Source organism: Erigeron canadensis, chromosome 2 (genome assembly GCF_010389155.1).
Source record: "Erigeron canadensis isolate Cc75 chromosome 2, C_canadensis_v1, whole genome shotgun sequence".
Classification (NCBI taxonomy): Eukaryota; Viridiplantae; Streptophyta; class Magnoliopsida; order Asterales; family Asteraceae; genus Erigeron; species Erigeron canadensis.
The window spans coordinates 26,712,347-26,728,813 of NC_057762.1; the positions used below are offsets into that span (position 1 = coordinate 26,712,347).

General features: G+C 37.3%; 1 protein-coding gene across 1 annotated transcript; it reads right to left on the reverse strand.

Moving 5' to 3' along the window:
• Window positions 1-10,361: 10,361 nt before the first annotated feature.
• LOC122589405 (ABC transporter D family member 2, chloroplastic-like) lies at window positions 10,362-14,960 on the reverse strand. The gene is made up of 10 exons (XM_043761697.1): window positions 14,760-14,960; window positions 14,476-14,665; window positions 14,284-14,351; window positions 13,240-13,563; window positions 12,981-13,145; window positions 12,555-12,783; window positions 12,232-12,464; window positions 11,781-12,081; window positions 11,433-11,686; window positions 10,362-10,753 (listed from the first exon to the last, which is right to left on the reverse strand). The coding sequence occupies exons 1-10, from the start codon at window positions 14,850-14,852 to the stop codon at window positions 10,601-10,603; spliced, it is 2,010 nt and encodes a 669-aa protein (XP_043617632.1). The 5' UTR covers window positions 14,853-14,960; the 3' UTR covers window positions 10,362-10,600.
• Window positions 14,961-16,467: the final 1,507 nt, after the last annotated feature.

Below are 16,467 nucleotides of genomic sequence, written 5' to 3' on the forward strand. Positions count from 1 at the left end.
CAACAAAGTAACCATCATCAGCTTTAGGATCAAATTTCCCTAAATGATCTTTATTATTAAGAATAAAGACAGGACAGCCAAATACATGAAAGTATTTGATTTGAGGTTTCTTTCCTCTTAAAACTTCATATGCTGTTTTGTCATGTCTTTTGACAATGAGACATCGATTTTGAGTGTGACAAGCAGTGTTGACTGCTTCAGCCCAAAACCTACTGGGAAGAGAGGACTCACTGAGCATAGTACGTGCTGCCTCTATAAGAGTTCTATTTCTCCTTTTAGCAACACCATTTTGCTCAGGAGTTCTAGTGAAAGAGAAGTTTTGTGAGATCCCTTGATCAACACAAAAAGTTTCAAGAGTGTGGTTTCTAAACTCAGTACCATGATCACTTCTGAGTTCTTTGACCCTTATGCTGTTGAGATTTTCCATTTTCTTAATGAATTTGATAATTTCATCAGCAACATCACTCTTAGAATTAAGAAAAATTGTCCAAGTATATCGTGAATATTCATCCACAATTACTAAAGTGTATCTGCTACCCTTTAGACTTTGGACATTCACTGGTCCAAAAAGGTCTATGTGTAGAAGGTGAAAGCAACCCTTAACAGAGTTGGCTTGTTTAGTTTTGAAAGTAGCTCTATGGCATTTGCCTTTTTCACAAGCACCACAAAGCCTATCTTTTTCAAAGGACAGAGGAGGAAGGCCATGAACAAGGTTCTTTTTGGCCAGTGAGTTTATGGTTTTGAAATTCACATGCGACATACGCTTGTGCCATAACCAATTCAACTCAGATGCTGACTTAGCAAAGAAACAAGTCTCACTATCAGTCTTGATAGGAGTGAAGTCTACAAGATATACATCTCTTTTTCTTGGTGCAACCAAGACGACTTCCTTGTTGATGTTTACTACAGTGCCTTGATGTTTATCAAGGATTACCTTGTAGTCAGCATCACATAGTTGACTTATGCTGATGAGATTATGCTTTAATCCATTTACATAAGCAACTTTTGAGAATTTTATGAGGCCATTAGAAAGAAGACCATACCCTTCAGTCTGTCCAATGGAGTTATCACCAAACACCACTGTAGGACCAGGTGCCTCAGTATAGTCATCCAGCAGTGACTTAGAGCCTGTCATGTGTTTTGAACAACCGCTATCCAAATACCACACTCCTTTACCTAGCGAGCCCTGCATGGATGAAAAGAAAGGATTTAGGGTTCACTTTGTTCATCCATTTCTATGTCAGCAGGATTATCTGAAGGTACTTCAGTGGAGGATGTTGGCTCTACAGAGAGTGCCTCCTCAAGAGTAATGTGATCTCCCACAGAGACAGGGGTAGTATTATCTTCATTGGTGGGCATAATGCTGGTTTCATTACTATGAAGATATGCATAGCTGCTCACTACATTAGGAGCGCTGTACTCAACCAGCATAGAGGGTTGCCCCCAAGAATTTGAAATAACCCTTTGAGAGTGGGGAATTTTAAAGCGCTGAGCAACAATGTATTCAGCAATGCTTGCATTTGTGACAGAGGAGGTGTCACTGATAACTGGTTCAGTAGAGAGGTTCTCACTAATCCGAGTAAAGGAGGAAGATGTTTCAGTAGCTGTAGAGATGTTTGGTTGACATACAACTGCTGGAGCATCTCTTGGGCTATATAAAACACATTCAGAGGCAACATGTCCTCTGCTGCTACAAAGATAACATTTTTTGTCAGAGGAATTGCCTTGATTTTGAAGGAGAAAGTCCCTCAGCTGAGAGGAAAGATCATTTACTCGCTGAGTAAGTTCATTTATTTGTGGAGTGGAGGAAGAGGAAGCCTTGCTCTTTTGCTTAGACTTGGACTTATTCCTTTGTCTAAGTTTAGGAGGGGGCATTTGAGGAACAGGACCAAGTATGGATTCACCATGATTTTGAGGAATCTGATGTCCTCTAATCATGGTCCATGCTTGCTTTCCAGCAGGGTAGGAAGAAGAGGAACCCTACTGAGACTGATTCTCATGATTAGGAGTTGTGGATCTGACTTGACGTTTTGGAGTGACTGACCTCATTTGCCTATGAGGTAGATATTCCCTGTTGGATATTGAGGAGTGACTGTGCTGAGAGGGTACTTGTCCTCTTTGTGGAGTAATAGACCTCATTTGGTGATGTGGCAAATGTCCTCGCTGAGGAGTTATATGCCTTACCTGCTGATGAGGAAAGTGTCCTTGTTGAGGAGTGTCAGATCTATTTTGAGAAGGCTGTCTTCCTCTTTTAGGAGTAACATGCCTTAGATTTGATTTTGAGGGCATTGATTGAGATACTGTATTAGTTTGAGCATCAGCATGTATTTCCTTTGTGGGAAGTACTTGCTGGTGTCTTACATCAGTGAACCTAACCCTTCTGTTCATTTGATGATCAGATATTGAATTTGTATGGGTAGGTTCAAGCTGAGATGAAGATTGTGCACCAGAGTGTTGCTGACCGACATGATTGACCCGCTGAGGGGTACCATAGTCACAGGGAGCAGCAATAGTGCTTCTTTTAAAGGGCTCAACACCTTTTGTGGATAGAGGCTGAGGAGCAATGGGTACATACCCATCACTTGAGATATTCCCTTTAAAAGTTCTTGGAGGAGAGTTTTGAATTCTCCCTTCATGTGGCATCATGCCAACAATAGGAAGATGGGAGAACATGTCAAAAGTACTGGCAGAGGTACTGGTACTTTTAGCATTTAAAGGGGGAACATTGGTAGATGCTGTAGCCTTAGAATCCATCTCAGCATGGTAGTCATTTTGTCCCTTGACAAAATACCACTTTTTCATTTCTTCTTGAGAGATGGAAGATGAACAGGGTGGAGGAATGGAGATTTCAGGATTTACATCATCATTAAAGGAGTCAGCGATAGAGGCAGCAGCATCAAAATTGCCACCAATTACCGCCTGTACTTGAGCAGGGACTTGTTCGCTCAAGCATTGATGATGAAATTTAGAAGCCTTTGACCAGGAGGGTACAATCTTCTTTAGATTAGAAACTTCAGCCTTGAGAGTTTCATTCTCAAGTTGAAGTTTCTGAGTCATCAACTCATGAGATTGAAGTTCAACATGAACATTTTTCAATTTCACAAGTTTTTCAGATTTTTCACTTAACTCTACTCCAGCAGAGTTAAGTTTAGATTGAAGTTCAACACGTAGACTTTCTACGAACTGAAGATCACAAGACAAGGACTCAATAATTTTGGTCTTGTCTTGATTAGAAGAGGAAGAGAGAAGAGAGTGTACCTTTTTAACAATGACGTTCACCCACTGACTAGAGGAGACTTGATCCTTTGTCAGGGCATCACTGTCAGCAAGTGCCATAAGGCACATGGCATCAACATAATCGTCATCATCAGAATCATTTGAGTCAGCCCAATCATGTTCTTCAGCAATTAGACCTTTTGCTGGAACTTTGACATCCTCTGTTTCAGCCACCTTAGCCTTCAGCTGATAATATTTGTTCCTATATTCATCAGCAGATTTGGATGAATTAGTTTTGGGAACAGCAGGATTGGGTAAGGAGACTCTGCACTCCTTCTTGTAGTGGCCTTTTCTGCCACACCTCCAGCACTCTTCCTGTGATTTATCAACAGGGGGTTTGAGGGGAGTAACCGTTTTGCGATTATTCCACCTTCTGGAGTATCTTCTACCAGCAACCAGGGAAAAGCCCATGAAGTCATTAAACAAATCTTGTTTTTCTTCATCATCCAGCTCATTAATGAGGGTCTGAATGGATGCTGGAAGATTAGAGGTACTGGCACCATCATAGAGATCGATGGGCTCAGTAGAAACAAGAGCGATAGGGTCAGAAATAGGATGAGAGGAGATGCTGACAGAAGAAGAAGGGCCAGCATGTCTTTTGGCATCAGCAGAGGCTCGAATATTTTGAGCCAATGCTCTTTCTTCAAATTGAAGAGTGCCAAAAAGTTCTTCAAGATCAAAATCTTGGATTTTCTTTGTAGTACGAAGAGTTGGTCTTAAGTTTTGCCACTTAAGAGGAAGAGAGTCGATGAATTTATGACATACTTCAAAGTTATCATGGGTAATGCCAACATTTGTCATATCATTGAGCAACCCTTTAAAGCGAGTATAGGTGCTCTCAAGACTTTCATCAGGAAGAGAGAAGAAGTTTTCATAAGCTCTTTTCAAATCAATTTTCTTGATTTTGATAAGGTCAGCAGATCCTTCATAGGTGCTGACAAGTCTGTCCCATACTTCCTTTGAAGAGGGATACTTGATGACTAGTTTCATAATTTCAGTGGGAAGAGTAACGATAATCATGTTTTTCAGTCTAGCATCAAGATTTACCAGCTTTCTTTCTTCATCTGTCCATTGAACCTCTGGTTTAACCAGGTCATTGACTATCTCAGGAGCTTCAGGTGTAGCTCCTGGAGTCCTTTGGACATACATCGGTACGTATGGACCCTCAGTTAATATGGTCATTAAATAGGGTTCCACACCAGAGATGTGAAGAAGCATCCTCTCCTTCCAAGACCCAAAATCTTTGGGCTCGAACTTAGGAGGTGTCGACACGTAGCCAAAGTCACGTGTGTTCACTAGGCTGGGAACAGAAGACATATTCTTGTTAAAAAAAGGTTTCAAGAAGAATTAAAGAACAGAAGTTTTAAATGTAAACACAAGGAGGCAAACAGATCTTGTTCCAATGATTTAGGACGGTGGCTCTGATACCACTTGATAGTCCACGAATGCACAACTTATGTTTTAATTAAACTAGACAAGAAAGTAAGTAAGCAAGTAAATAACAAGAACAATGTTAAGTTCAATTGTAATACATCAATGCAAGGATAATCATATGTATCATTGATTAAACGATGAATACATGGTTGATCTTACACATTTGACTTACAAGAATACAAAAGAACAATGGTAATTGCTAAGTCTAGACACACTAAAAACTTGAACAATTACAAGTGATACACACTTTCAAGGTGACTAACACACTTGATACAATGTGGCTGTGTTGCTTTATATAGGAGAAGACTTGGGGCAACACAACCTGCTTTGATTGTGACTTGATGGTGGTTGTCGACATCCAATTGGCTCATGGTACTTGAATCATGTGCCCTTGTCTTCTATACCAAATCGGGTATGAGAGAGAGAACCCTTGCTTTGGTCCCAACATGTATCTTTGCCATTTAAGGCACGTTACAGTTGGAAGAACCACCATGTGACTCTTGTCTTCATGTGATTTGAATGCTTCCCGCCATGATGAACTTTTGGTCAGCATGCAACCCACTGAAGAGAGTCACTGGACTCACTAAAGACTTGCTGACTATGCATGTCAGTGAGTAAGTCTTATCAGCGAATCCAGGTCTTAACAAAGTCTATAAAATGCGCATCACGAATCCTTTATGTTGGGGTGTTTAAAGTCGGATATCCAATTTTTGGATACTAGAAATTTTGGACGGTAGATTTCAATATCCGAACACATATCTGAAATTTTGGATATTTGAAATTCGGATATCCAAAATCGGATATCAGAACTATACAAAATATCTGAATTTTTACCAAAGTATATATTTTTCGAATATTGACTACAAACTATTCGGAAATTTTCAATTATTTTTTAATATAAAAAATATATATTGCAATTTTTTTACAAAATAAAGTTTTCGGATATCCGAAATATCCAAAATTTTCAAAAATCACTATATATCTGAATCTGAAATTTTGGATGAAATTTTGGATGTCCGAAGTTCATATATTCAAAATTTCAGATATCTGACTTTTTGGATAAAATCGGATCAGATTTTCGGATAATATATTCGAATAAAGATAGTTTGAATATCCCCTACCTTTAGGTGTGAGAGTCACATATAACGCACGCACTCATGATGAGTGTTTGTGTGGTATAAGATGATTAGCCGCACCTTTTTTTTAATATAACAAAACATAATTATTCTAATAACTTATTAACCAATCACAAGTCTTAATTTTTTAAAGTTGATTTTTATTTTCAATTTTGACTTTAATTTATACTTTTTGTTTTCTATTATAAATCTATACTTTTTAACCAATAAATAGCTAATAAATATCCAATAACATAATAGCTAATTAGATAAATAGTTGATATATATATATATATATTTATATATCGTAATTGTATGTTCTATCAAATAAATATAAAACAATTAATTATATATAAATAAATTTAATCTAAGTTTAATAAAGTTTTAATAGTAATTGTACTATATATTATCTCTTCTTAAAATTTTTTAGCAATTTTCATGATTCATATAAGAAAAATAAAACGTGTAAAAATATAATTTTCTTTATAGGAAACACATATAACATTATCATATTTGAATTATAAAATATTTAAAATATCTTTAATTTAAAAATAAAATATTAAAATAATTGACATATTATGATTTTAATATATATATATATCACTAAAAATGTTACAGTTAGTAAACAACTTTAATAAGCATAGTGTTAAAAAAAATATGTTAATAGTTAAAAAACTCAAAACTTTAATATATAGATCAATTTATTATTACTAAGTATTGTAAATTGAATTTAAACCATAATAAATTAGTACGTATTTGAATATTGATAATGTCAACTTATTATGGTTTTTGCACATTTAGTTTTTAATTAAACATCAATAGACAATAAAATGATAGATTCTCATAACGTCAACTACTAGAAAAGCAAAGTCTTTTTATATACTTGATCAATTAAAATTAGTTAGCTTGCTTATTAATCATATATATAGTACTACTCGTAATAAATAAGAAAAGATGATTAGTTAGATGCAAGTGTATGTGAGAAACGTGAATATATATAGCCAAGCTAGGGTGCTTCTTCTTCTTGTTATATTTTGGCTAATATCTCTCTTTCTATGGCCTGTATTTAAGGGTACATACATACATATATATATATATATATACATATACACACACACACACACATTACGTACAATCCAGTTTTAATAGTTAACGTTCTGGGATGGATGACGCCATAGTCGCCTTGGAGGCTGTATGGAGAGATCATACCAAAACTGTCTTTGGAAGCATTATAAGGAACGACTATGTGGTTCATGACAAGATGGACGGCTATGTGGGTCATGACTATGTGGAACCACAACAAGACGCCAATGAGAATCAACAAGAACAGCAAGAATACGCCACAACTGTGAATCAGTTTGGTTTAATAATCCTTGTGACTCTGCTGATCTGTTTGGTTGGAAGGAAATTCATAGGGCTGCTGGTTAAACCCATTGGAAGGAGGTCATCCAAAGATGTACGTAAACAATTACCCAATGTCGAGAAAAAAGAAGATTTAGATCACTGCTCTCATGATGCTGCTGCAGTACTACATGCCACCAATACAATTGATGATGGCATTAATGGCAGTGATCAAAAGAGCCTTTCTCTTTGAGATGATTCCAACTCACCACCACTCTCTGGACCACTGGCCTGATCACGGTCGATCCCATGAAGCTTTAAGGGGTCAACTACAGTCAATTAAGTCTTATATGGCTTGAACAAGTCTTTCTTTAATTACGTACTAAGAATAAAGTCTGGCAGTAACTTCTTATCATGCCTACATTACAGTATTGAGTCTATCTATGTGTCGTTGTGAATCAATAAGTCGTTTTCTTTAGTAAAGAATAAGCTAGTCTGGCAGTTAGTTAGTCAGATCCTAGCTAAGTAGCTATATATGTACGTAGCTTGTTGAGGCCATTTATTTCTCGGTGTTTAATTTTATATATATATATATATATTGTATGCAGTTTTATCAATAAAAAAAGGTGAAAAAGTGTAGCTTGGCCTCATTAGCATCCTGTAATAATTAATCTGAGTTCTTTGATCATAGATTACTATCCGCATTGTCGGCATTGAAGCGTACGTTAGCTTAATTAAATAGTCAGAATTAAGGAAGCAAATTAAGTGGTAATTGATTTCACTATCACATCTTCGATCTGTATATATGTATATTCTTGAGAATAACATTGCAAAACGGCAATTAATTAAGATCTTTGGTATTAACCAAATGAACTAAGTCATTTGTTTGTGGTCAACTAATATAATTATTATTATTATTGTTAGTATTATTATTAGTTTTTATAATTATTATTATTATTATTCTTAAAAGACATCATATTAGAAATTCAAAAGGTTTACAAGAAAGTAGTGGGGAGCCGAGATACTATCTGGGCTCCACTCCTCTAGCTATAGCAAAACTAATCCTACTAGAATTATGAGCAACAACACGTGTTCCAATGTACTTATGATCGAGTAACAGAGAACTTTCAGATCCTCTAATTAGTAAAGTCACTGCATCCTTCTCAAGTTCCCCAAATGTTTGAGAATGAGAATGGGAGAAACCCGTATCCAGTGTTTGCGCACTTAGCCTCATACTTGACGCGTTTGCATTGTGTAGCCTCAATCACCGCACGACCAGGAACAAAATCAATCATACCAGTTTGTGTTAAAGGTGATGACCCTTTTAGATCAACACATACATCAAGCCCTCCATCCATTGTTATTATTATTGTTATTATTATTATTATTAGGGATTATGACACCAGACTGTAACAAACTATGACTCAATGGTTATGTAATGTAGTAACCTTTCAAATTGGCTATCTGATGTAAGTACTTTCCATTTTTGTTCTTTTAATGTATCCTACCGGGTGACATCCTATATGTAACCGGTAATACCACGGTGGACGTAAAAAAGAATAAGGATTAAGGCACCGGAGTAGTGTAACCAACTATGAGAGAATGGTTATGTAATACAAAAGTGTTAAATTGATGTAAGAACCTCAATGTTTTGTTCACTTGATGTATGCTACTGGGTTACTCCGACGATTTTATACTCCGATCAACTTCTCCGTCTAATCCCCACCACTATCAAGATCCAGCAACATTGGTTTACAATGGGGTAAAAGGGGGGATTTTGACCGAGGATGACAACGGTGGTTGTCTGGGTGGCGGCTGACATTTGTTTATTATATTTGTGGCAGTCAGTGGTGGCACGTGTCCGGATGAGGAGACGGTGAAAAGATAGTTGCACCTCTTAAATGGAAGAAAAAATGAGACCGAGACCACCCACTACAACCTCGTCGGAGTGTAAGACCATCCACCATCCATCTCGTCGGAGTTCACAACCCACAACCGTAACCATGACCGTACAACAGGTCAACCGGTATATGAAAAGAACAAAAAAGAAAGGTCCTTATATCAGATAGGCAGTTTTAAAGATCACTGCATAACATAACCATTCGGTCATAATTAATTACGCTCTAATACCATTATCCCTTTTAACTATAGAGTCTGAGTTTCTTAAACGTTTGGACCAACGTTACTAATGAGACAAGATTAGTTATATGAGATTATTGTTATTGACTAAAGGATCAAATTGGCTCAACTTCACTTAACTAATTGCTGATATTGCTTGCCGTTAAAAAAAAAAAGAAATTTTGCTATCACTGAACTAAATGATCTCGAAAAGTGACGACTGTCAATCGATATGCTTGTAGAGAAACTTGAGGAAGCCAGGAATCTACAAGTACGTTTTAACTAGGAGTTTTCTCTTATGATTATTAAAAGGGTACCAGCATGATGCAAGGGTGTAGATGTGTAATGAGAGTGACGGCATCGATAGTGGTGTGGTTATTAATGTAAAATGTGTAGTGTAGTTATTCACGAGTTAAGGGTAGATGTTATAAATTAAGTTCGTTGAAAATATTACAAGTAGTTTTTATATATGTTTCTAAAACATATGGAAAAATTCTAGATTGTTCAATCACATAACTTTATTGACAACCATCATTGTTGAAGCGGATGATCGACAAGTCCCAAGGGACATCGGTGCAGCTAAAACACGGGCCGACATCCCTTTCTTGCAGTTTAACACGGGCCGACATCCCTTTCATCATCAAATGTGGAACAAATTCACATTCCAAACTGGTCATCAAAGTGGATGAGCGAGTTCAAGAACCAAAAGGTTGTGACATTCGTAGGTTTTTCTCAGGGCCTACTGTTTTAGAGGCCATGAGATCGGAGGAAATTAAAGAGGTGTTTTATAAACTCACAGAGACTTTAAGCCTTCTTGCCCTGGCCAGAATGGCTGATCGACCAAGGCTTGTTATTTCAATTTATATACAACCCTAGCCAAGTAGTCATGGAGGTTTGTAAAGGCCCATTAGGCAAACTTGAAGAAGATGCAGACATAAAGCTGTCTAAGTCATGGAAGAATCTCCCAGCTGTGGGACAATTCTAGTGAAAATTTGCCAAAAAATAGCTAGAATAGGGAACTATAAAAATCGACGTTCAAAAAAATAAAATAAAATATAACAGAAAGAAACTGCCTTCAATTTTATTTGTTCCTATATCACTACAACAGTTCAGGCCATTTAGTGACTACATGAGTATGATGAACAGCATATTTCACTACAGTAAAAGACTGAAAGCACTAAGCACCTAATCAATTGTATATAGGTCGATCATGACCTATCGGTTTTTCTATAGTATATAATAGACCCTGCACCTACGAGAATTATAGGTTTTGAGCACTAAAATAATCAGTTTAAGGATTGCAGATCAACTCTACTTTACAAGAGTTCTATAGACCAATTCGGCTGGTTAGTGTCCACATCAATCGGTGAGATCCGCAAAGCCTTTTTATGAAATTTATGTAGACTTGTCCGGTGGCCAATACTTATATACGTAATTCCTGCTGCATTAATTTTTTCATACAAGTGAGCCTGCAAACATAAGCATGTATCGTGTCAGCCGCAATAGTAACATAAATTTGATAGCACCTAACTCATTCAAGGAATGCCATATAACTAATTGAACAGATCAGTATGTATTATTGCAATTTTTAACGATAGTCGTGGTAAAACAAATCCTCTAATTAATGGGACTTCTTTGTGACTTTGCTTAACTGTGATAGTGGCTAGACATAAAAGTAACTGGATATGTATCTTCATCAATTTGCTGGGCATATGTACATTGTTTGGAAAAATCAATCCAGTAAAAATTCTAATAATTCATTGATATAATTTACAAGTGGCAATTTCAATCCATCTACCTATGAAAAGGTCAATTCAAGTTCTATTGAACTGCAACGGGCTTAAAACAGAACTGTCTAAATGAGCCGCATGGGAAGAATGTCACCTAAATGTATATTTGTAATGCTTAGAACCTTCTAAATCATTTTATTCAAGAAATTAATTTATCATTCAGAAAATAAATTTTAAGAATCATACTTGACACTACCTATTCATACAAAAAGGCATCAATAACGAGTACAAAAGTGTTCGGGTCAACCCAAATTTTGACCCATATTAGATGATGAACTTTCGGCACAAACCCATGTCGACTTGTTACCCAACATGCTGGGCCCCAATGACGACATCTGTAATAAATTTAAAGATTTACCTCATTGGCGTCATCTAAAGCACTTGTTGATTCATCCAAAAGAACCAAGTCTGGTCGAGAGAGCAACAAGCGTGCAAACGCAAGCCGTTGCTGCTCACCAAGGGAAAGGACCCTCGACCATTCATTGGTTGCATCCAGACCACTAAAACGTGACAACAAATGCCCAAGATGCACATCTTCTAAAGCTTGGATCAAATCATCTGCAGTAGGCTGCTGAGATCGGGCACTAACATTTTCAAGGGGAAGCACTGAATCTGTATAATAGTGTCGATTAACAATCAAAAATTTATATAATACTTTTCATGACCAAAGTCACTTCAAAACAAACGCCAACTTCTAAATTCATACCAGTAAGTTTGAAGTCATGTGGGTTGGAATCTGAAACATCAGGCCACGTGGGATAAAGCAGCTGCTGCCGAAGGGTTCCTAAAACCATATACGGCCTTTGGGGAAGGAAAAAAACACCTTTAAAATCCCGGTATTTTGAAATTTTATAACCAACCTTGCTTTCATCTACTAAAGTTTCTTCATTAGGAGCCACATCTGGTGCATATTTAGCATAGAATGTGATCTTTCCACTACCAGTACGCCAAAGACCGGCAAGGGCTCTTAACAAAGATGTTTTCCCAATCCCACTTGGTCCAGTAATCTGCATTAAAAAAAATAGTCAACGAATATAATAGATCAGTAGAGTTCCAACTATTGTGTTATTCTCTGTGTTCTCTCCTATCTACTGTTTTAATCAGTTGATACACATCACAAACAGTCAACGAATATAATAGATCAATAGAGTCCTAACCAGTAAATGCTCGTTCTTGCAGACTTCCAGTGACAAATTGCTGATGAGCAGGGCTTTATTTGTGGGAGTCTGTACGGTCAAACTCTCAATCTCCAACAGACTTTGGATATCTAAGACTTTCATGGAATTGGAAAAGGTCGGGTCCTTAACACTGCAATATGTTAGTTGAATCTCATCTGAAGCTTCTACAGGACCATGAGAACTGGTGCTGTCCAGGAAGTCATCAAATTCCCCTGCATGATTGATTATATTAAACTAGTGCTCGTCTTCCTAAGTAAAGATGGAAGATTTATGTTTTGGATGAAGCGAGATATAAAATGTACCTAATCGATCAATGACTGCTGAAAAGGCACTGATAGCCTGAAATTGATATACAATGAGGGAAAAATCTCCAAGAATATGATTAAAAGCGGACACAGACTGATTTATAACACCAAATTCAATCTTCCCAGAAAAGTACATGGGTGCAACAACTGCAGCAGGAAGAATCTGAATCAAGTAGCGATAACCGCTGGTGAAAAACTTAAGATTTCTTGAAGATATCAACAATTGCTGTGAATTAAACATAGAGTAATGTGTTAAATAAGGTCAATTTGTAACAAATTCGTTGGATTAAGGATATTGTCTTCATACATCATTATGTAGTTAAGAAATAATATAAAGACTTGTATGATGCAAGTAGTAATTCCATGCAACCTAATATTAGAAAGTAAGCACAACAATGTAAGGGTACTAACAGGATTTCATACAGTTAAATTTCCAAAAGCACTACTGAACCGCTGCAAAAGAAGTGTGACTTCATTTTCCTCGCCACCGTAAAAAGCAATTGACTCAGCATTTTCTCGAACACGTACAAGCCCATAACGAAAATCTGCTTCCATTTTCTCTTGCATAAAATTTAGGTTGACCAGGCCCTAGAAATAGCACGAAATAAAGCGACTAGTTAAAACAATAAATTGCATCCATTGAATTTGCAACCTCAAATTTCAAAAAAGATGGAAATCTCACTTTGCCAAGGAAAATGCTGATGGCTGTTCCACCAAGCGAATATACTATAAGAATAACAAATAGAGGTGGATATATGCCAAACAATATGTTGCTGAAAGATATCAAGTCCACCATGGCATTAAAGAGTGTCAAAGAGAATGAAAGTGATGTTTTCGTGAAAGAACTCAAATCATCAACAATTCGTTGATCAGGATTATCAATTGATTGAGACTGTATCTGGTAAAACGTCTGGTTCTTGAGATAACGCTCCATGTAATACTTTGTCATCCAAGATCTCCACCTCAAAGCAAGAGTTTCTCTTGCATAATCTGTAAACACAAAGATCTGTAAAAAAGAACCCAGAATAAGCAGGATTAGTAGTAGCTAACCGACATCGTCCGAGGATATTCGACATTAAGTTAATTTGTTTAACCGTATATGCAGCGATGTCACTATCTGTTACGAACTGAAACCATTGCAACATACGGGCAATGTTGTAAAATTCGGCCAAGAACCCGGACTCCATCCAGGGATCGGCACCTCCACGACCCGAGTCGGGATGAATCGGACTACACATCGGTCAACAGCTTAAAATTGGGTCAATTTTGGGTAACTCGACCGACTCGGGTCAAATCTGGACAAAATGTTATGTTACTTATTCTATAAAGTTTTAATAAAATCCTAAACTGGTTTTTGTTTATGTTTTCTAAACTCGAACTTTAAGTATTATGCAAATGTTTTTAAACACTTATGTTTATGTTCGAAGTTTATCACATATAATTTCAAGAATTATTACTTTATACGTAAAAATCCCAATCCGGGTACTCCCACGTTTGATCCGAGTTATCAAAAAGTCTCCAATCTTGGGTATCAGGGTATGGGACTTGTCACACATGGGTTATGTGGGCAACCAATGTGGAGATTATAAACCCATTAGACTAGTCTTTTGGATTGTATTCTTCTATTTGGTATCATGGTATGTAACGCTATCATTTTCACCAGACGAAAAAAGTAACACCCCGTTGGTAGCAACAGGGGAAGAATTGAATGCAGCAATGTACTCACCAGAATTCCACCAGCAATAGCAGCAAGGTAGTACGTAATTTGTGTAGTAAACTGATCTTGATCTTTATCTAGCACAATTTACATAAACATTGAATTACAATATACTCATATATATGTTATGTTGCAAAAAAAAGAAGTCAGAAAAAAATCAGCAGTGTGTGTATGTATATATAGTTAATTTGCAATCCTTACTAGCAAGTGCATTATAGAAATCACGACCCAGAAAATTGAAACCGACGCTGATTCCAGTAGTTCCTAAAGTCAGAGCAAACACAGAAGCCAACTGTATCCTTGCTTGAACTTTATCATCTTCTGAAAACCAATACGGAGCAGCCACTTTATAAAATCTCCTGAATAGCCTTCGCCCCTTTCTCAGCACATTCTGAATTGAATCCGGTTTAACAAACTGTAAACATGATTCACACACGCGCATGTGCGTTTGTATGCATATACATATATACGTTAATTAATATTACCTCTTCCGGTTTGGTTGAGGTAACAGGCGGATCAGCCGGAGACGTGACGGAAGACGAAAGAGGCGAATATTTATAAAATCTCCGATTTTTCATTTGGAGAGATCGATATGGAGGATTTGGAAATGGTGAAGAAAATGCTGTTTAAGCGACTAAAACAGTAGAAATTAACAAATCTGCAACAGGAGGGTCCTTCTCCGAGAGAAGCAGTTAGAGTTGACTTAACTAGTTCATTGTCTTTGTTTGCATAATTTAAGCAATGTTTTAAATACCCGTATCGGTTGGTATTTCGATATAAGGGGCAAGGGTGTAGTGTCAATTTTTTTGCAAATTTACAAGTTTAGGCAAGTTTCTGCGAATAAGAAATCGACATGTGGCGTCGCCAAAAACTAGCCAAAACCCAAAAGTAGTGGTATAGCAACCAAAACTTGTCAATTTCATAACATAGCAAAGGTAACCACAATTAGATCAAACTTGTCGGAAAACTAAAAAAAATGACCCATTTATTGTATAAAATAAAACTTGGGCTCAGAATTTGGTGGTCGGGAATTTCGGAAGTCGGAGACGCCATGGCTGCTAACCCGAAGGTTTACCCCGCAAAGATACGTCTCAGATCATCCGAGTCTCATTTTTACGAACATTTGAATAATTATCGCCCATTTAACCGGCAACCTAAAAAACTGTTCAATGATATCATCATCGGCTAAGAACTACTTTTTCCGGCTACCTATTGTTTTAATGGAACAAAATCCGGCAACGCTACCAAGGAAAAATCCGGCAACGCTACCGATACACTACCAAGCTAATCACAAACAAGCAATAAACGACAATGTAAAAAAATAAATATACATAATTATACGTATAAGCAGCTATAGTATAACCGGAAACCCAAGAACAGGATGGCCGGAAAACAAACCGCCGTAAGAAGCAGAACCAACAGCAACAGTAGTTAACCATAAACCCAATAAAGGGCTCGCCGAAAAACCACAACTGCCGTAGCAGCAGCAGCAGTCTCACCGGAAAACCCAAGGAAGGGCTCGCCAGTAGTTCACCGGGAACCCAAGAAAGGGCTCGCCAGAAAACCGAACCAACAAAAGCAACAGGAACCATATCGATTAAACCGGAAACTCCAAAAAAGGGATCGCCGGAAAACCGAACCATCAAGTAGTCACATAGCCAACTACACCCTTGCACAAGCCAAACAAAGTTTTGGCATAAAAAGTGAACGTTTTTTGCCGGCAATGACCGGAAACCCCAAAAAAGGGTTTCGGATCTCACCCGAAAGGGTGATATATCACGTTAGGAGCATCGGCAAGTTTTATTGGCACGTATTCAGACAATAGAAGCCAAGAAAAATGTAAATCAAGCCTCAAAATCGAAAACCCGCAAATTGATTTTGTAGGTTTTCGGCGAAGTAGAGAGAATTGGCACATGAACAAAAAAAAAACGGTCACAAGTACACGCTCCCAACGTTCACAAGGATAGGCCAAAACATGCCGATATATATAGTCAAAACTAGCCGATTAAACTTGCTAAAACTAGCCGATACACGTGCTATAGTGTAGCCGATGAGCCGATGCTTGCTGATGGTTTTTGCCGATAAAACAAGCCGAGTACACCCTTGCCCCTAAGCTTCCCGTTTTTACCACTCCAGCCTTACTGGGTATGAAGATGGAACCCATGACTTTTGCCCCCAGAGACAAAGACTTCA